This window comes from Zygosaccharomyces rouxii (assembly GCF_000026365.1).
Source record: "Zygosaccharomyces rouxii strain CBS732 chromosome A complete sequence".
In the NCBI taxonomy this organism is placed as follows: Eukaryota; Fungi; Ascomycota; class Saccharomycetes; order Saccharomycetales; family Saccharomycetaceae; genus Zygosaccharomyces; species Zygosaccharomyces rouxii.
The window spans coordinates 943,473-963,018 of record NC_012990.1 but is presented as its reverse complement, the minus strand read 5'-3'; the positions used below and the strand labels follow the sequence as shown (position 1 = coordinate 963,018).

Genomic DNA, 19,546 nt, shown 5'->3' with positions numbered 1-19,546 from the left:
TTTGACTAACTGTACCAGGAAGAGGTTTTCTACCTGCTATTGCCTCGATGTTGATTTCACTCCTCCAGCCTGCCAACCTTAGAAGCGCGTTCGCGTACAGAGTGATTATCATAGAGCCGACGAGCCTAAGAATCATACGAAGCTATTAAAAGTATTGAAAATATTCTGTTTGATATTTACCTCTATTGTGCCCAAACATGGACCAAAATTCCAAAAAAAAATCCATAAAATTTAGGTAATAAAGCCTATGTACATTCGCATATCATCTACTTCACAATTCCTTAATTGATTTAGTCAAGGCATCTACAAAGATATCAGCATGCTTCTCTTCAAATGTCAATGAAGGTCTTAATCTGACGGAGCTTGTAGAGCAACCGCCTACGTTACAGCCGTTTAATTTCAATTTCTTTAGTAGTAAATCTCTTTGTTCCCCGGTAGGTAAATCCCAGGCGATAAAAGTACCTCTATCTTTACCTCTTAAATTTTGCAATTTGTCAGGATACTGCTTTTGCAACTGTTCCAATTTACCGAATAGATATTTACCCACACGTTGGACTTGTTCCAAAAGACCCTTGTTAACGATTTCATCACCAATGGCACCTGCAATTAACAACCTAGCTGGTTCACCACACCAGGTGTTGAACTGTCTGTAAGGTTTATTAGGGATAAATTTAGGATCGTGAAAAAAGTAGCCAGCACTTTGAAATTTCTTAGAAAATGTAACCAAGTCAACAGGTGGCTGAATATCCGCATACTCATGACACCAGAATTTACCAGTTGCACCAACACCTGTTTGCACCTCATCGATGATGTAAACGACGTTATGCTTTAAAGTAATGTCTCTCAAACTTTGTAGGAAATATTTGCTTGCATGGTTATCACCACCTTCAGATTGAATTGGTTCGACGATAAGAGCGGCGACTGGATTCTTCCAAGTGACAATCAAATCCTCCACTTGCTTTAGACAACGATCATCCTCTGCGCGGTTAGCAGCTTCATTTTCCTCTAGTGGGAATTTATAGGTTGGATATTCAGCATGGGGCCAATCAAATGCTGGGAAATCTAATTTGTGTAAAGGTTTAGAATTGGTGGATGATCCAGAAGCAAATAATCTACCATGGAATGCTCTTCTAAATGATAAAACAGATAACTGTGGAGAACCTGGAGCTTGATTATCCATTACAGAGTCATTTTCCTCCTTGCTAAATTCAGTATCATAACCTCTCTCGTGAGACTGACGAAACATGAATGCAGCTTTAAAGGCTAACTCATTGGCATCTGCACCTGATAGTGCAGGCCAAACATGATCTTGACCCTTGGGAGCAAATTTCAAAAGCTTGCTCAATGAATTAGTTAAATCCTTAGAGGGGAAATTAGCCAATGCAGGACGATCCACCAGTGCTCTGATCATTTCTTGAGATTGAGCGGCCTTGATTAAAGCAGGATTGTTATAACCTAGTGCAATCGACGCAATTTGTGCATATAGATCCAGATAAAGATTACCATCCACATCTGCAATGTAGTTGCCTAGAGATTTTTCATAATCAGCAACAAAGTATGCAGGTCTAGCGTCAAATACCTTATCTAGTTCAGCAATTTCTTTCTTTGATATGGGACCTGGAATAGATTCAGTTTTAACCAAAGGCTTGGTAGGTTCATTAGGGTAATATTTAGAAGTAACACTCATTCTGATGGTACTGGTTTGAAAATTTCTAGTAGGGACCAAAAGAGTTCTCCTGGCAGTGGAATCGGCGCCATTTAAATACCTAGGGGCCATCCCCTTAGTCTTTGTTGCAGCTTGTCTAACCCTTAGCATTAGTGATACGTGGTTGTTGATCGAATAGGATACAATATACTACTGACGGTTTAAGGAATTCTTAAGACTACTTCTCCATTAGATCGTCTTACCCTTTATATTCCTTTATCTGCGGTATTGACTATTCCTTTATTATTTTTTTCACTTTAGCTACCGCGCGGGAATCGAACCCGCTGATCGGAAAGTCATAGTATATTCAAATTGAAATAAAAGCCTTCATCCTAATAGATAATACATGGGACAAGCAGCGGGATAAACTCTGTGGGGCAAAATGAACACTGATATCAATTGCTAGCCGATTGGCGGACTTTTAAGTATGACCATGTATATTTGTAGTAATTGGGAAATGATAGTTATATTGAAAGAGGAAAGTCTAATAAGCCTGTAGCATTCACTCATAAAAGATTCTGCTAGTTGTTTAACCTATCCATTTGGTTTTAATTATTTTAATTATTCTTATTCATTTTGGTGTCAGTGTGACGCCGTTAGAAAACATTGTGGGGAATGAAAAAAAATAATTAAAAGCGATTTATTCATCGTAAAATATTAGCCTTACCATTATATATATATTCGCATTAAATCGTTCTACATCATCATATTACTATTATAAACACATTTGGCGTAATATCATGGACATACGTGTTTCTCATCCCAGTTCTCAGTACCACCCTCAACACTTCTTGAAAAGATTACTCTTTCATCACCGGAACCACTTGTTAGGTTCAGATAATCCACTTCGTCAACACATATACAAGCAATGGCAAAATTTTCTAGACCAGTTTCCTCCTTTGATCCATCCACACCTCTATTGATTTTATCCAACAGATTACTACTCTGAGTAGTCAATTCGGTACCAGGGTTTGGCTTACGATATTGAGATTTGGAAGATCTTGATAAACGGGACCACTGTCTTTTGAGTTCCATTCCCCACTCCTGCTCTAGCGGTGGCTTAAAATCACCCTGGGAAAGGACTCTTTCCTGTCTGTTGCTGTTATCAGTAGAATGTTGTCTTTCATCTTCAGTTGCAAATTTGTACAATTCGTCTTTATGATGACCGCAAACTGATGGTGAAATGATTCCATATCTATGAGTGACATCTTGTGGAATTTCACTATGGTTTCTTTTCGTTATTAAGAAGCAATGCCCACTAAATCTGTATTGTTCTCTTGTCTCAGCAAAGTAAAAACACGCCTCGACTGGTGTAGGACTGTCTAAACTAAAGGATTCAGCAACTTTGTTACTTCTCAAATCTATATGAAAAGTAAGAACATTTGACCTTTTATCCATGAATAAAAAGTCTCGAAAGACTAATGTCCTACAACGAGGTTTATTGGTATGGACATCTACAGTCGCCAGCTGGAACGGTAAAAATGGTTTGGGATTGTTTTTGGTAGATTGAATAAATGTAGGCACCCATGGTGCCATTTGATGAATCATTCTGGTAGGGTTAAAACTCCTTGTTGGGAGTAATTGATTACAATTCCTCATATCTATCGGTTGAAAGATAGACTGAGTATATTCGGTTTGTCATTTTTCTTGTTGGTCGTGTGAGAGTGTCAACAGTCAGCTTGGAAGACATTCCAAAACCAAATATTTCGTTAGTGATGATATCCGATCATCGCGTGATACAATCGTTCAATCAGAAGCAATTCCTCGATTGAGGCAGATACTATATAGCAGTGTAATGCGATGATATAGAAAGCATTACCTTTGTATACAAAGAAGGAGATCGAGATCAACTGATCCTGTTATAATGGTGTAGCAATAATAGCAAAGATCTTTTCTCATAAGATTATACGGTTGTTTGGCCGAGCGGTCTAAGGCGCCTGATTCAAGAGTTCGACTCTTACTCGTAGCGAAAACTGCGAGGAAATCTCAGGTATCGCAAGATGCGTGAGTTCGAATCTCACAGCAACCATCTTTTTGCCATTTTCGACTGACCGAGAAGTTACGTACCCTACTCCTTAAAAAGTTTCCAAGCCTCACCATCAATCTTTTGAATAGGATTGTCGAGCTTCAATTTTTCTTCTACCCGCTTCGAAATTTCCAGTTCCAGTTTCTGTTCCTGCTTTTGCAATTGCTCCTGAGAGTACCTGTAGAGGCAGTACTTGGCGATATGTTCTATTCTGAAACAGGGATCCCTTTTGTCAATAGCGAAACAACCAACAGGGAATGACACACCCTTCACAAAAATTAATACTGCTCCTTCGGTAATAACAGTATGTTTGTTTTCGAGCAGATAGGCCCTTGTACTCTTGATAAGCTTGCTGTTCATATAACTTCCAATCCTTTTTTGCAGCTCGAAACTTGAATTTCTATGCTTCAATGCGGCTTGTCTCTTTAGCTCTAGCCTCCAGTCATTGCCCACTGTGGTATCAGAAGAAGTACAACAACGAAACAGACAATGGTCATCTGCCGAACAAATTTCGATGACATATCCATCTTCTCTTATTTTTTCTAGAATCAAAGATCTAGCCATTATACCTAGGTTAAAAGCATCATCAACGTCAAATTTCACGAGGGGGTCTGGACCCAAAGTCAAATTGCATGTTTCAGAGTACTCCAGAATTTTAGAACCTTCTTTTCTACTCATTTTTGTTAAAATACACGTCCTACGACTCTTGCTTTGGAATAAATTACTGCACTTAATAAAGTTGGTCCTCATTTATAACATTCCGAAGAGGCAGCCTCGGGACCCTAATCAATTTGCCAAAATCTTTTGGATAACAGCAAATCATTACCACGATAAACGCATCCTACCATACCATCATAAACCCCGATAAGTAAACCACACATCAACTATCCTAGCTAACTTCTTTGAGCATAGTTTCCCTTCACCCCTTCACTGGTGTCCAAGTCCTAATCTTATCGGTAATCAATCCCAGGACCTTTTGATATCGAGATATTGGAAAAAGAAGAGCACACGAATACCACGTGATACAACGTGGCTCCCCCCGCGTTCACTCTACAGGCTACCACAGGCTATCACAGCCCAAATCCACAAGTCCGAACTCCGACGAGCAAACAATTTTATTTCCTTATTACATGACATAACCGCATAAAATTGCGCCATTTATTGGCTATTCGAGTCTACATACAGATCTTAAAATGCACAGTAACCACCGTCCACACGAATATCGGTACCAGTTACATAAGTAGAAGCGTCAGATGCCAAATACAAGTATGCACCAACCAGTTCTCTTGGGTTGGCTAGTCTACCCAATGGGACATACTCGATCCAGCGATCACGCAATTCTTGAGAAAGACGGTCTGTCAGAGGAGTCTCAATGTAACCAGGAGAAACTGTGTTAACTCTGGCAAAACCTGCCCATTCCATTGATAGGGATCTACCCAGATGGATGACACCAGCCTTAGCTGAGTTATAAGCGGCTTGCATCTGAGGAATGTTCACGATCTGACCAGAAATCGATGCCGTTAGAATCAAGGAACCATTTCCTTGCTTCTTGAAATGTTTACCGGTAGCCCTTGCCACATAGTAAACACTGTTGAAATCCACATCAATAACTTTATTCCACTCCTTGTCAAGAGCTTCTCTACCGGCTTCCTCAAGGTAGTCGAGTATAGGACCTCTATTCCAACCAACACCAGCGTTAGCAACTTGAATATCAATCCTGCCGAAATCCTTCACGATCTGATCAACAGTTCGTTCAACGTCGGCACTATCAGTCACGGAACATTTGTAGGCCTTAATCTTAACACCGTATTTCTTGGACAACTCACCAACTTCCTCTTCGATCTTTGGATTGGAATTGTACCACATGGCGACATCGGCACCGGCCTGTGCAAAACCAAGGGCAACTTCATAACCAATACCACCACTTGCACCTGTCACAGATGCCACTCTACCCTTGAGTTTGAAAAAATCGAGGACATGACCTGGCAGCTCAGCTGCAGGTGTTGGTACTTTCAAATCACGAATGTTTTGAGCCATTTTGAACAGTATTAATCTGATTGAAGATTGCAGTAATGCGTAGACTTCTCACAATAAGAGCTACTGGTCGTAGATTCCTCGAGTGTCTTGACTCTATCGTGTATTTGGTGCCCCTTATATAGTCATTCGCGGGGTAAGGGATACGCGTGACGTAAACATGGGGCCCCCCTTCTTCTTGCCCCCCCAATTCGAACAATTTCCATAGGTTTCCGGTTATTTGTCTATAATACCGTTCGACAAATGAGATGAGATACAGTTGCTATAGAGCAAGTTCGAAGGGCAAGATACTCCTCCTAATATCACTAATCTAACCATCGAGCCACCATAGGGACCTCCCTCCTTGCTTCAACTTGAGTGCTTCTTGCAATAATAGATTCAACATTGTAGGAACGACCTGATACAAATCGATACTCTAGAGGAGAACACGTAGACAAGTTTAATCCCTCCTTCCTGTCACCTTCGTATCTGGGAGGACTGGTGAACGTATAAACGGATGATAGAGTGTCCTTTTGAACCTCCCCCGAAGACTAACAAATTGCGAGGAGAAATGCTGGAATTTATGAAGGCTTGGATCATTTCCACTGCTATTCCCGGCGCTAGAGACGCTGAATTTTCCATATGACGTTTCTTTCCAGAATACCATAGATTTACGCTGCATGGAAAAGAGATTATACCGTAGCCGCGCGGTGTGAGGATGGGGCATGAAAAGAGAGGTAGGAAAGAAGCAGAATAAAGTCATATTGCCATAGTATAGGTATGTAGGAAGGTGGGCGGCTAATTAATTGGCTATATAGTACAGAGTAGTTTGCTCCATCTTGTTACCAGCAAATTGCACGTGCTTTCACCGGAGTTCCGATATTTTTCTTTTTTTTTCTTCCCCTCCCTTTTGTCTAGGGCGTAAGCAGGAGGCTTCGAAGAAGAGAGATTGTATAACGAATGTTATTGTAGTTTATAGGGGGATCAAATGGATCTGAAGCTCTCTCACAGATGAGTCAACACGTTAGAGCTTCAAGCCAAGATGCTAGGATTCATCTAAGTGAAATGCGAGGTTCTTCAACTTCACCACGCCCAGCTATGGTATCTAGGCCTAATTATGATGATGACTACGATATTGGTGGTGATGGCGTTGGTGAAGAAGACGATTTCTTAGATGTATACGATTTGACACCACGTCAGAGATTAGTTCGTCATTTCAAAAAAACTCTCTTCAAGCTGATGAATCACTATGCATTTTTACCAGTTTGGCAGAAAGTCGCGGTTATCATTGGTGGGTTATGTGCATTAGTCTTGGGTATACTGTTGCTTGTCTTCCATACACCTATGTTACATTGGCTGGTACATACATCAAACGAATTGAAATCTCAGAAGAAGACTGCCTTCATATTGATTTTACTCATCTTTTGCGTTTCTTTCCCACCATTAATCGGATTCTCCTTTTTGAGCACATCTACAGGTTTAATCTATGGTGTATCGTTTGAGGGTTGGATGATTCTAGTAGCAGGTTCTGTATTTGGATCAATTGCATCCTTTGCAGTTTTCCAGACTTTACTCAGGTCAAGAGCTGAACAATTAGTGCATGCAAGTCCTCGCTTTGAGGCGTTTGCTGCAATTTTACAGGAGAATCATAGCTATTGGATCTTAGCATTGCTAAGACTATGCCCATTTCCCTATTCCTTAACTAATGGTGCTGTTGCGGCTGTACACGGATTGTCATTACGCAATTTTGCCATTGCCCAAGTCATTGCCTCACCTAAATTATTTGCATACCTGTTTGTCGGTTCTCGTATTAAAAATATTGGTGAATCGAATTCTACAGGTTCCAAACTATTTGATTTGATAAGTATTCTTGTCACCGGTGTGGTCTTGACGATTACCGCTTGGATACTTTATTTCAAAACCAGAAACAAGTATATGGAGATTCAACGACTACAGCAGCATCAGGATCATCAAAGTCACCGCAGCGTGTCTCCGGATGTAGAGTTCGATATTTAAACACAGAATAAATAAGCTTTGTCATTGAAACACATTCTTACGAATATTGGGTCTCTTTTTGGATCGACTTGAACTTTTGCCTAACTGGAGGGAAACTTTACCAACTGGTTCCCGTACTACCGGGGCAGCTATCTCTTCCTCTTTATCCTCCTCTACATTCTCTGCTGCTGACTGCATCTGTCTCTGTAATAACATCATTTTAATTTCTTGATCACTCTTCTCATCCTTCGCAAGCTCCTGTAGTTTTTCCCTTCGAAGCAGATTTCCCTGAGAGTTGTCTATATAACTAATCATCAATTGTCCCATATCGATATCATCATCAGCATCTTCGTCACTCTTATCATTGTTGCCCTTGGAAACGTCTACACCATGAACTCGTATCTTACCAGTCTGTCCCAAATATTTAATGAATTTAGTCAGAGATGTAAACCTAGTAGCATTCATGTGGACATGGTCCTTATCTTGAATGTACTCGTTGTAGAACTTGTTGGCTTCGATCTTCTTCTCACCATGGGCCAACTTCAGTAGCCTTAGGAAATCATTTTCAAATTCTCTTGTATACTCATCAATATCTGTTTGTGATACTTGTGATATCTTTCGAACGTGAGAAGGTGATTTAATGTGTGATTTGAATCCATTATCATCTCTACATTGCTTTTGACACACTTGACAGTAAAACTTTAACTTTTGCAGGCCTCTGGCCTTCATCTGCTTGCTTGCATATTTAGCGGTACCATATTCTGCCCTACCCATGATGCCTTGGTGCTGAATATCCTTAGTATTCTTGTTAGGTTAGCATGCGATGGGTTTAACTTGAAAGTTCCATCAACTATAAATAAAGGACTACTCATTCAATCTCACAAAAAGCAAGATCAGATACACATACGAATAGATCACCGATGTTTAAACGGTTTAGTAGTAAGATCTTCCCCAGTGCTAAAAATGCATCTGCAAGGCTCACGGCTTTTAGAACCTATCAACAGGCCACTTACAGAAGGTTTAACAATGCAAGACCTGGATTTCAACTCAACATATATGATCCTACAACCAGGAAGATACTTGGATTTGTAGCAGGTGGCGGGGGACTGTTCTACTTAGCTAATTTGAAAGAGGCTCCTGTGAGCGGTAGAAGAAGATTCCTATGGATACCGCCTTCATTGGAGTTAATGATTGGTAAATCGAGTTATAAATCCATCCTTAGAGAAACAGGACCTTTCCTGTTACCTGATACCCATCCAACAACACAGAGAGTGAGCAAAATTTTCTCGAGGATAGTGGATGCAGCATTAAAAGATCCAAGCGTGGATAAATCTTCATTACAAGGTATTGAATGGAAAGTTCATGTTGTTAATAACCCAAGGGCGCCACCTAACGCATTTGTCTTACCAGGGGGTAAAGTGTTTGTATTTAGTTCCATCCTGGGTATTTGTCAAAATGATGATGGACTGGCAACTGTGCTATCCCATGAATTCTCTCATCAATTGGCAAGACATACCGCTGAAAACTTGTCGAAGACCCCCATCTATCTGATTTTGAGTACCTTGCTTTACACAGTAACAGGTGCAGAATCCATTAACAGGTTGTTGCTGGACAGCATTCTAAGAATGCCCGCCTCGAGGCAAATGGAAACAGAAGCGGATTACATCGGACTGATGATCATGTCAAGGGCTTGTTTTGATCCTCAAGAATCCATCAAACTTTGGGGCAGAATGTCTGATTTTGAGAAGAAAAACATTGGTGCTGGAGCAAGATTCGAATTTCTCAGTACCCATCCTGCTAGTGAACGTAGAATTGATAACATGCGTGAATGGATATCTCAAGCTTCTCAATTGTATGATCAATCTGATTGTGGCCAATTTGGTGGATTCTACAGGGGCTTTCAAAATAGTATCTTTGGTCCACCTGAACCTCCTACCATTTTACGTGGGTTTTAAGTAATAATACATTACTTATTACATATGAATATACCATTTTAAAACGGACGTCGTCTCTTGAATCCAATTTGCACCGATTTATCGGTATCCCTCTTGTTTGACGATGATGACGATGACGAACGTAATGAATCGCTATTCTGTTGTGCAAATTTCTTGTCGCTTTCTTCAAGACGTCGAATGACTCTATCTCTAGCGGCTAAACAATCCTTCATCCTTAAATCTAACTCATCAGGTTCATCCTCTCTCTCTTGCGGTTCGTCAACTAATTGGAAAAACCCCTTTACATCATTATTATCAATTTCTTTAATCCTCTTGATGTCATAGAGTAGTCCACCATAATCCATTAGCCAAAAAGGATCCACCGATGTGACACAGCTAATGTACTCCTTAGTTGTCATGAGCAACTCGTTGTAGACAACAAAAGGAGGAAGATCACCCATCCCATATAATGCACTTGTAGGATGCAGCTGAACTTCCATCCCCGTTTTCAAATGGACATATTTACCTAAACCTGATATTTTAGCCGCCTGATGAGCAAACCCCGAACAAATACATCTCCGAACGATATCCCATTCTGTACCCGAGGAAACCAATGGAATTCCTTGTGATTGCATAATTTTGACCAGTTGGACTCTGATGTCTCTAGCTCTTTGTAATGACCGGTATTGAAGAAAATGTCTACCACACCATCTATGAGAATACCTGTTACTCTTCCACTGAGAATAAACGTTCAAGAACGTTAAATGATCAGATTCTGGAACGAAGAACCTGCTTCTAGCTTGATCTGACTCTTTCTGTCTCTCTGTAGGCCTGTAAAATACGATTGGAACTGAAAGCATGGAAACGATGGTGACCATCTCTTCACTACAACCATTCCTTGCAGAAATGAGCAAAGCCTTAGAAAGTGAAGGTCTCAATGGTAGTTTGGACATTTCAGTTCCCAAGGAAGTTAAATTACCAAAATTATCCAGTGCCCCCAAAAAATGCAATTCGTACAACGATGCCAACAAAGTCTGTAACGGAGGCGGATCGATAAACGGGAACTTTAGGATATCGTCGACATGTAGGGACTTAAGAAGAAGTACCGTATTGGACAAATTAGTTCTTTGAATTTCCGGAATTGCTTGGCTGTACATATCATCGTAGGCGGCATCTTCGGTATACATCCTATAAGCGGTACCAGGCCCTGTACGACCAGCTCTACCAGATCTCTGATCAGCATTTGCTCTTGAAATAGGAGTAATAGTCAAACTATCCAAACCAATCTTCGGGTTGTAAACTTTTAACTTGGAAAATCCACAATCAACCACGTATCTTATACCATCTATAGTCAAAGAAGTCTCGGCAATGTTGGTAGAGATCACAATCTTTCTCTTACCAGATTCCAACTTCTTAAAGATACGACTTTGAACATCAGCTGGCAGTGCAGAATAAATAGGAAAGATTTCAACATTATTAATCTCATCATAACGGGTTATACCCATACTCTTGGAATAGACCTCTGTCAATTTCTCTCGTAGAGCGTCATTAGTTGCCTCAATATCTTCTTGTCCCGTCATGAATATTAAGATGTCACCTGCATCGACATCTGCCGACAAATGAATACGTATTGCCTGCATGACAGAGGCTTCCACGTAATCGGATACTGGATGTTTAGAATAAATAATTTGAATGGGAAAAGTCCTACCTGGAATAGTGCACAAAGGTGCCCCACCAAAGAAATCTGCGAATTTTGTAGCATTTATGGTAGCAGATGTTATGATCAGCTTAATATCCCTTCTTCTAGCCAGTAACCTTTTGAACAACCCCAAAATGACATCAGTGTTTAAAGACCTTTCATGCGCTTCATCAATAATAATACAATCGTATTTTTCCAAAGTATGATCCATCAATGCTTCACGCAAAAGTATACCGTCTGTCATGAATTTGATTTTTGTTTTATTAGAAGTACAGTCTTCGAATCTAATGGAGTACCCGACTTCCTGACCCAATTCAACACCCATTTCCAATGCAACTCTTTTAGCCACAGACATCGCTGCCACTCTACGTGGTTGGGTACATCCTATAGATTTACCGCTTTGACAAATACCAGCTTCATCCAAATATTGAGCCAACTGCGTTGTCTTACCAGACCCAGTTTCACCAATAATAATAGTCACTTGATTATCTCTAATCGTTTGTATGATTTGAGATCTCATCGCATAAGCAGGGAGGGATTTACGAGCTTGTAAAATATCCTCTCTTGAAGATACCTCTTGGTCTGTAGCATCATTAGATACATCGACAGCAGTTTGATTCTGGTCCTTTTCCTTGAGTCCCAAAACATCACCTAGTGCGGTCCCCACCACATCGGCGGCTTCTCTTGATCTTTGAGTCTTATCCTTCTGTAGACGTCGAAGAGCTACTAAATGACTACCCTTTTTGGCGCTGACGGACAGTTCACCATCTGGATTCTTAAATGGATTCACCAATCCACTCAAAGGGGAATCGAGGAAAGAACCAACGATCGTCGCATCAGTAACACCTTGTAACTGATAATTTTTTTTGAGAAATGGAGGTAAAAACTGCTTTCTCTGACTGACGGGCATGGTGTACAACTGTACCGAAGTCGTAGGCATTTTGAAATTTTTGTAAGATTGTACAGGGTTCTTAAAATCCATGTCTTTGGCTGGTTCCTCTGTCACTGGATTGCCGTAGTCATCGTCATAATTGTACCATTCTCTATCCTCGGCTACAGAATCTTCGGAAACAACAGATCCATCAGTATCATTACCAGACTCTTCTTGATCCTCCTCTTCATTATCAGAGACTGCTTGAAGCTTAGGCATACCAATTGAAGTACCAGATTTATCCTCTTCTGTGGTTGTGCTTATTTGTTGCTTATCCTTATCTTTTAACACTGCAGCATCCTTGTTAAACTCTTTCAGTTTCTGTGCAGTATTCTTATCAATCCTTTTGAACTGCGAGGGATTCCTCTTGGGTTTGAACAGTGGTATATCTTGCTCTTCTCCATCTTCATTTTCGTCTTCGTCTTCATCTAAATCCAACTGTAATCGAATCTTGCGCTTAACAGGCGGCAGTGGAATCGCCTTTCTACCATTTAATCTGACAAACAATGTCCCTAAAAACTCATCTTGACCTTGAAATCCACCAAGAGCTTTGCATCCAGCTACAAACTTGTTAGAGTCACCTCGACAGTTCTCAACCAATTTCCTTAGCGTCTTGATAAAATTTGAAGTAACCGTCGAGCTTCTATGTTCTTGGACAAACCTGATAAGCTCTTCATCATCAGACATGGCAATTTGAAGCTCAAATGGGCCCTTGTTGGTCTTCTTTAGTTCATTTCAGTTGCTCATCGCTTATACATTAGTGCACGTATTTAGCGATTGGGCTTTTTTTGATTTTTTTTCTTCCACCATTTTTCAATATTGATTGATGAGCAGCTTAAAATCATAAGAAACAGCAAGAGAAGTGCCCATTGCATGCAGTAACAAGGGCTTTCAAGGGATATCTGACTACCATCATGCAGTGCTTCGTACGGAGAATCCACAATTCCAGTTTCCAGCTAAAAAATCTGAGCAAAATTATCAATAATTCAAAGAAGACTCCAGAGCTAAAAGGTGCCTCCACTATCTACAATGCAAAGAGTTCTGCATCCAATTATAAAGGTTATATGAGGGCTAAAGTACCTGCAGGACTATACTTTAACAGAGCACCATCTTCTCCTACAGGATCTATCAACAGTGAAACCATTCCTTCGTCATTTTTACCATCAAACGATCCAAGAAAACAGTTAGTCCAAGAAATCGCATCCAAAGATGTACTCTCCAAACCGGATGCCCCACCAGTCTTGCCCAGCCGTAGCAGTCTCCAAGGTAAAAGCTATCACCTAAATCCAGAACAAATCGAGCAAATCCGCAGGTTGAGATTAGAAGATCCCGCAAAGAATACTAGAAAATCATTAGCATCTCAATACAACGTATCACCGCTATTCATCTCGATGGTATCTGAACCACCAAAGGAATGGAAACAAGAGATGGATTCACGTCTGACAACTATAAAATCCAAATGGCATGTAAAGAGAGTCACCGCAAGAGAGGATAGAAAGAGAAGGAAAGAGTTATGGTACCGTTCCTAAGATAAGATAAAATAAAGTAAAATAAAATAAAATTAATTAACATGTAAATAGAGTACTGTTACAACCTACTAATCGTCCATTAGCTCCGCCCAAATTTCAAACTCCTCACTAATCCTACATAGAACGTCTCTAAATTTTCTATCCTCGCTAGTTTCACAAATTTGTAATTCTAATAGTATATATCTATCATCCGAACATTGCATCATTATCCTAAACCTCTCCGATGACCACTCAGTAATAGTTTCATTCCATTTATGGACATTATCCATAACTTCAGTATGACAGAACACATTTCTCCTCCTACTACCACCTCTATTCCACTCAAATTTCAAAATATACCGTGATATACTACTGCCGTTCTCAATATATTCATCAAGAACTACATCTCCATAAAATAATCTACACTTTTCACCGGCAAACGCACTTTCATTTGTAAGATCAGACGGCAGCACGTTGAACAAAGCACACTTGTGATATCTACTCGATCTGGCCAAAATGAAAGTTGACGGTATTAGTGACGAACTCTTGGTGGTGGCAGTTTCTCGACTACTACTCATCGAACTAACGGCTAACATCGAAATTCATCGACTTCAACAAGACGTAGGACGCTAAAAATTTAGTCAAGAATCGAGCAAATGACTTATAAAATGTGTTCTAAAGTTTTGTATGTTGGTGATTATCAAAGATTTCTGACTTCATAATGAGTCAAGTTAACCGAGCGACCTTTTGGAAGCGATGCTTGTCATGCCCGTCGGAAAAAAAATGAAAAAAAAAAAGAGCACTGGGGCAAAAGATAATCACTACAAAACGATTCAATAAGGTATACAGTAAGTGGTAAGAAGTATCATTAGACCAGTATGGTTGCTTACGAAGATGATGATTTGATGGATTATGAAGAAGAATTACCAGAATTCGAAAACGAGGCTGATTTAGACGAGTATTTGAATGACGATGAGTACGAGTTAATGAACCAGCTTTTCCCCCATGTTAAAAAGGAGATGGTGGATTATCAGGGCTGGGATAATTTTGCATTGAAGAAGACGATTTTTGAAACTAATTTTGACCCAGATGAGTCTCTAAAAATATTGAAAAGAAGTTTCAAGAAGAAAAAATCAGAAGGTATGTATAAACGAAAGGCATTTTCAGTTGCATCTCATTCTCTACTAATTAACTGGGTCCTGAATGCTCACATTTAGAATGAGAAGTGCTTTAAAAAAATGAAAACGAAAAATAAATTGGTTCATCTTATTAACACTTTTCAGTGAGCCTAGGATCTTCATCAGGTGGGTTATCCAAATTGGAACAGTTAGCCAGGGCTAGAGCAGCTCAAAATAATACTCCCAAAACCAGTGCTCCGAATGACGAGGAGGATAGAAGTATTTCTCTGCTGTCGAAGTTGAGAAATGGTACTAGAGGCGAGCAGTTCCCTAAGAGGACCCTAGGTGAGAGGCTAAGGGCGTCCCAACCGAGTGTGAGTGCGAGCACGAATACGAACGGTCTTGTTTCTAAACTTGCAGCATTGAAAAAACCGAGTACAAATGAACCTAGTTCTCTAGGTTCAAGATTATCTGCATTAAGGAAACAGGCGCCTGTAAGGGAAAAACCTAGGGAGAAGAAAGAAGACTTACCACCATCACAACCACCTCAGAGGCAGCCTCTAGATCCGTGGGAGGTAATCAGAGCGATGAGAGGTAACGCTAACCATCCTACACCACCACAAAACAATGATTCTTTAGTCCTGGCTACGATTGTCATGAAACAATTTGCATCTGATAAACCCAGTAAAGAGTTACAAAAGAGAAATTACGATGAGATGTTTGCACCTTATTATCCTCCAGCAAGTTTTAGTAATACTAACTCTGTTAAAGCAGCAAAAACAAAGGCGGTGGAAAATTTCAAGAAGCCAAGTCCTGATGATGTTGTGCTAGAAGCTCAATCAAGGGCTTTAGACAACGTCACCGAAAATGTGTCCAAATTAAAAGTTCAAGAGGAAAAACAGGCAAAGCAGCAATCACAACCCAAATTGGCTACGAAACCAACAAAGCCTACTGATCCAATTGATATTCAGAACTATTTATCTAAAGGTAAACCCCATTGTAGTTTTGTTGTGATTGGTCATGTTGATTCCGGTAAGTCAACTTTAATGGGTAGAGTACTATACGATTTAGGTGTAGTAGATATCAGCCACTTGAGAAAATTGAAAAGAGAAAGTGAGATTGTTGGTAAGAGTTCATTCCATCTGGCATGGGTAATGGATCAAACACCTGAAGAAAGAGAGCGTGGTGTTACAGTATCTGTTTGCACAAACGATTTTGAAACCCCATCGACGAGATTTACTATCGTGGATGCCCCTGGTCACAGAGATTTCGTTCCCAATGCCATTGCAGGTATTTCTGAAGCTGATGCTGCCGTTTTATCCATTGATTGCGGTACTGACGCATTTGAATCTGGATTTAACCTAGATGGTCAAACCAAGGAACATACCCTTTTAGCAAGAAGTTTAGGTGTTGGCCACATCATTGTTGCAATGAACAAAATGGATACTGTTGATTGGTACCAAGAAAGATTCGAGCAAATCAGACGTGAACTTTCCTCCTTTTTTGAAACTATCGGTTACAGACCTGAACAAATTAGCTGGATTCCCTGCAGTGGTCTAACTGGTGCAAACGTCGTTAAGAGAACCACACATGAGATGCAGAATTGGTACCAGGGACGTTCGCTAGTGGAAGAATTGGAATATAAAGCTGAGCAAATAGAGAAATCATACCAGGAAGATATTATCAATGCACCTTTCCTGTTTTCCATTACAGAGGTAATTTCTGTCAATAAAAACGAAGAAGTGGTTGTTTCCGGTAAAGTGGAATCTGGTTCAATCCAGCCAGGTGAAACTTTGAACATTTTCCCCAGTGAACAAAGTGTTGTAGTGAATAGAATCACCATCGATAATAATGAACGGAAAGTACCTGTGGCCACCAAAGGTGATTTCGCAGTCCTCAGACTACGTAATGCCTTTGCAGAAATCATTGAAGCAGGTGATTTGGCTGCATCTGTTGGTGTGGAGATCCCAGTGAGGAACACATTGAAAGTACAAGCTTTAACCTTTCAAATGAGTCGTCCTCTATTGCCTGGTACACCATTCATGTTTTTCAAGGGGGTTAATGAACAACCGGCAAGGGTCAGTAAATTAAATTCGATTATTGACAAGCAAGATCCAAGTAAAATTATCAAGAAAAAGGTGAAGCACTTGGGTTCTAATCAAGCTGCTATTTTCGAAATTGAATTGGTCGAAAAGGAAAGATGGATCCCATTCCTGACATCTACTCAAAATAGAAGAATGAGCAGAATAGTCATGAGAAAGGAAGGTAGGACCATTGCAGCGGGTACGATCATCGAATAGAATAATAATAAAGGAATCTATTTTAACTTATATAATCCAAGAAAAGTATCATAAACCCCATTATAATTGCCATGTAAGTCATCATCTTAGCGGCTTTGCCAGCCGATTTCTTTGCCTTCGTCAGCTGCTTATTACCTTCTCGTATATTTATTTCCACGTCTTCTTGATTATCCAATACGCTATTAATATTTTGAGATTGTTCTTGCAAGTGTGCTGAAATTTCATGTTGAATACCAACGATATCTATAATTGTCTTGTTCAACTGTTCAGCTTTTTTCAACTGCTCATTTTTTTTATTCAACATTTCCTCGTGTTCAGTCTCCAACAACTGCAATTGTTCTTGTGTCAATTTGGAAACCGTTTCTTCATAATGTCTAACTTCTTCTTGGGTTGACTCCACAACTGGTGTCTGTGATACTGAACTGACGCTAACGACATTCTGCAGTCCTGAATTGAAGTCAAGAGCTTCAAATTTCCTCTGTGCATCCAGTCTCTCCTGCTGCATAGAGGAAAATTCACTAGAGAAGATGTTGAGCCACATGCTCAAAGATTTGAGCACTCCCAATCTAAATTCATTGTTGGCTTTGTGAAATAATGTCAACTTTTCAGAACTAATTCCCTGAAAGAAACTTTTCAAATATGCCTTTGAGGATAAAAATTCCTCTGAAATCAACCTCTGCCTTTCATTTTCATATCTTTCCATTAATCTAAATTTTTGAATATACTGTTGGAATTGTAGTCTCAATTCAGTATCTACGTCGTCCTTTTCTTCTTCACTCATTTCATCTTCATTCATATAGCTTGGCCTTACAGATTTTAAAATCTTACGCAATTGTGTCAATGATTTTAATAGATCGTAACATTCCTTAATGAACGAATCCTGTAGCCTTAGACGTTCAGTTTCCTTACTTTTATTAGTGCTCGATTCATTTCCCTTGAATCCATCGGATCCATCCTCAGCAGTAAAACCACTATCCTGGATAATGTGGAGGTATGATTTAAATTTATTGGTCAAATCAGTCATTATACAAATCTCTTAGGGCTTCTTTCCAGCTTCAATTCGTCGACTGAGGAGTATAATGTGTTGATTGTTTGCTATATTATGTATACGTACATTTACTGAAAAAAACCATGTTGAAAGGTCATCGCGTAAATTCAACACTACAAGACCCACTGGTTACGGCCCTAGACATAGTTGCATATTCATCAATTACTCATTAGATCGATTCATCATGACTGGTCAAGAACACAAGAGACAAAGAACTGAAAGTTCAAGTGCCAACGCTGAAGAACAGCAGTATTTAGATTTGATCCAAAGGATTCTCGATGAAGGTGAATTTAGACCTGATAGAACCGGTACTGGTACATATAGTATCTTTGCTCCACCACAGTTGCGTTTTGATTTGTCCAATGATCGATTCCCATTATTAACTACTAAGAAAGTTTTCACAAAGGGTATAATATTGGAATTACTTTGGTTCATTTCAGGTTGTACTGATGGTAAAAAGTTATCTGAACAGGGTGTTAAAATTTGGGAAGGTAATGGATCTAGAGAGTACCTGGATAAAATTGGATTGCACGACAGACGTGAAGGTGATTTAGGTCCTGTTTACGGTTTCCAATGGAGGCACTTTGGTGCCAAATACAGAACTTGTGACGATGACTATACGGGACAAGGGTTTGACCAGTTACACGAAGTGATTCATAAATTGAAAAATAATCCCTACGACAGAAGAATTATCATGAGCGCCTGGAACCCACCAGATTTCCCATTAATGGCATTACCACCATGTCACGTATTTTCACAATTCTACGTTAGTTTCCCCAAGGAGGGCAAGCCTAAATTGTCATGTCTACTGTACCAGAGGTCCTGTGATATGGGGTTGGGAGTTCCATTCAACATTGCATCCTATTCACTTTTGACCAAGATGATTGCACATGTGTGCGATATGGAACCTGGTGAATTTATCCATACCATGGGTGACGCTCATATCTATAAGGATCACATTGACGCTCTGAAAGAACAATTGAGCAGAACTCCAAAAGATTTCCCACAGTTAAAGATAGCAAGGAAAATGGATAATATTGATAACTTCAAATACGAAGATTTCAAAATTGAAAATTATCATCCACACGGTAGAATTCAAATGAATATGAGCGTTTAAGAGAAACAAAAAAAATAGAAAAAAAAAAAAAAAATAAAAGGAACATCTTTTCATGCTATATTATAATGATCGTTTCTACTATTAGTTCTGTTGGGTAGACTATTAAAACTTTATTTTTATTGTTGTATTACAGGATAAACATTATGATTATG

General features: G+C 39.7%; 13 protein-coding genes and 1 non-coding gene across 14 annotated transcripts; 6 read left to right on the top strand and 8 right to left on the bottom strand.

The window, feature by feature from the left end:
- Nucleotides 1-271: 271 nt before the first annotated feature.
- UGA1 (4-aminobutyrate transaminase) lies at nucleotides 272-1,816 on the bottom strand (the record flags this gene model as incomplete). Its single annotated transcript, XM_002494841.1, has 1 exon — nucleotides 272-1,816. The coding sequence occupies one exon, from the start codon at nucleotides 1,814-1,816 to the stop codon at nucleotides 272-274; it is 1,545 nt and encodes a 514-aa protein (XP_002494886.1).
- A 627-nt stretch (nucleotides 1,817-2,443) lies between these two features.
- ZYRO0A11968g (uncharacterized protein) lies at nucleotides 2,444-3,304 on the bottom strand (the record flags this gene model as incomplete). The annotated part of the gene is made up of 1 exon (XM_002494840.1): nucleotides 2,444-3,304. The coding sequence occupies one exon, from the start codon at nucleotides 3,302-3,304 to the stop codon at nucleotides 2,444-2,446; it is 861 nt and encodes a 286-aa protein (XP_002494885.1).
- Nucleotides 3,305-3,614: 310 nt separating this feature from the next.
- Nucleotides 3,615-3,734, top strand: ZYRO0A11946r. The gene is made up of 2 exons: nucleotides 3,615-3,652; nucleotides 3,691-3,734. It is a non-coding gene; the product is annotated as a tRNA-Leu (tRNA).
- Nucleotides 3,735-3,773: 39 nt separating this feature from the next.
- Nucleotides 3,774-4,481, bottom strand: ZYRO0A11924g (uncharacterized protein; the record flags this gene model as incomplete). The annotated part of the gene is made up of 1 exon (XM_002494839.1): nucleotides 3,774-4,481. One exon carries the CDS (start codon nucleotides 4,479-4,481, stop codon nucleotides 3,774-3,776), a length of 708 nt encoding a protein of 235 aa, XP_002494884.1.
- Nucleotides 4,482-4,919: 438 nt separating this feature from the next.
- Nucleotides 4,920-5,768, bottom strand: ZYRO0A11902g (SDR family oxidoreductase; the record flags this gene model as incomplete). Its single annotated transcript, XM_002494838.1, has 1 exon — nucleotides 4,920-5,768. The coding sequence occupies one exon, from the start codon at nucleotides 5,766-5,768 to the stop codon at nucleotides 4,920-4,922; it is 849 nt and encodes a 282-aa protein (XP_002494883.1).
- Nucleotides 5,769-6,755: 987 nt separating this feature from the next.
- Nucleotides 6,756-7,760, top strand: TVP38 (Tvp38p; the record flags this gene model as incomplete). The annotated part of the gene is made up of 1 exon (XM_002494837.1): nucleotides 6,756-7,760. One exon carries the CDS (start codon nucleotides 6,756-6,758, stop codon nucleotides 7,758-7,760), a length of 1,005 nt encoding a protein of 334 aa, XP_002494882.1.
- A 21-nt stretch (nucleotides 7,761-7,781) lies between these two features.
- Nucleotides 7,782-8,513, bottom strand: RTS2 (Rts2p; the record flags this gene model as incomplete). Its single annotated transcript, XM_002494836.1, has 1 exon — nucleotides 7,782-8,513. One exon carries the CDS (start codon nucleotides 8,511-8,513, stop codon nucleotides 7,782-7,784), a length of 732 nt encoding a protein of 243 aa, XP_002494881.1.
- Nucleotides 8,514-8,659: 146 nt separating this feature from the next.
- On the top strand, nucleotides 8,660-9,694 carry OMA1 (metalloendopeptidase; the record flags this gene model as incomplete). The annotated part of the gene is made up of 1 exon (XM_002494835.1): nucleotides 8,660-9,694. One exon carries the CDS (start codon nucleotides 8,660-8,662, stop codon nucleotides 9,692-9,694), a length of 1,035 nt encoding a protein of 344 aa, XP_002494880.1.
- Nucleotides 9,695-9,732: 38 nt separating this feature from the next.
- Nucleotides 9,733-12,990, bottom strand: PRP16 (DEAH-box RNA helicase PRP16; the record flags this gene model as incomplete). The annotated part of the gene is made up of 1 exon (XM_002494834.1): nucleotides 9,733-12,990. The coding sequence occupies one exon, from the start codon at nucleotides 12,988-12,990 to the stop codon at nucleotides 9,733-9,735; it is 3,258 nt and encodes a 1,085-aa protein (XP_002494879.1).
- Nucleotides 12,991-13,217: 227 nt separating this feature from the next.
- Nucleotides 13,218-13,832, top strand: MRPL20 (mitochondrial 54S ribosomal protein mL58; the record flags this gene model as incomplete). The annotated part of the gene is made up of 1 exon (XM_002494833.1): nucleotides 13,218-13,832. One exon carries the CDS (start codon nucleotides 13,218-13,220, stop codon nucleotides 13,830-13,832), a length of 615 nt encoding a protein of 204 aa, XP_002494878.1.
- A 68-nt stretch (nucleotides 13,833-13,900) lies between these two features.
- On the bottom strand, nucleotides 13,901-14,407 carry ZYRO0A11770g (uncharacterized protein; the record flags this gene model as incomplete). The annotated part of the gene is made up of 1 exon (XM_002494832.1): nucleotides 13,901-14,407. The coding sequence occupies one exon, from the start codon at nucleotides 14,405-14,407 to the stop codon at nucleotides 13,901-13,903; it is 507 nt and encodes a 168-aa protein (XP_002494877.1).
- A 282-nt stretch (nucleotides 14,408-14,689) lies between these two features.
- ZYRO0A11748g (uncharacterized protein) lies at nucleotides 14,690-17,229 on the top strand (the record flags this gene model as incomplete). The annotated part of the gene is made up of 2 exons (XM_002494831.1): nucleotides 14,690-14,951; nucleotides 15,701-17,229. 2 exons carry the CDS (start codon nucleotides 14,690-14,692, stop codon nucleotides 17,227-17,229), a joined length of 1,791 nt encoding a protein of 596 aa, XP_002494876.1.
- Nucleotides 17,230-17,251: 22 nt separating this feature from the next.
- On the bottom strand, nucleotides 17,252-18,253 carry UFE1 (Ufe1p; the record flags this gene model as incomplete). The annotated part of the gene is made up of 1 exon (XM_002494830.1): nucleotides 17,252-18,253. One exon carries the CDS (start codon nucleotides 18,251-18,253, stop codon nucleotides 17,252-17,254), a length of 1,002 nt encoding a protein of 333 aa, XP_002494875.1.
- A 208-nt stretch (nucleotides 18,254-18,461) lies between these two features.
- Nucleotides 18,462-19,394, top strand: CDC21 (thymidylate synthase; the record flags this gene model as incomplete). The annotated part of the gene is made up of 1 exon (XM_002494829.1): nucleotides 18,462-19,394. The coding sequence occupies one exon, from the start codon at nucleotides 18,462-18,464 to the stop codon at nucleotides 19,392-19,394; it is 933 nt and encodes a 310-aa protein (XP_002494874.1).
- Nucleotides 19,395-19,546: the final 152 nt, after the last annotated feature.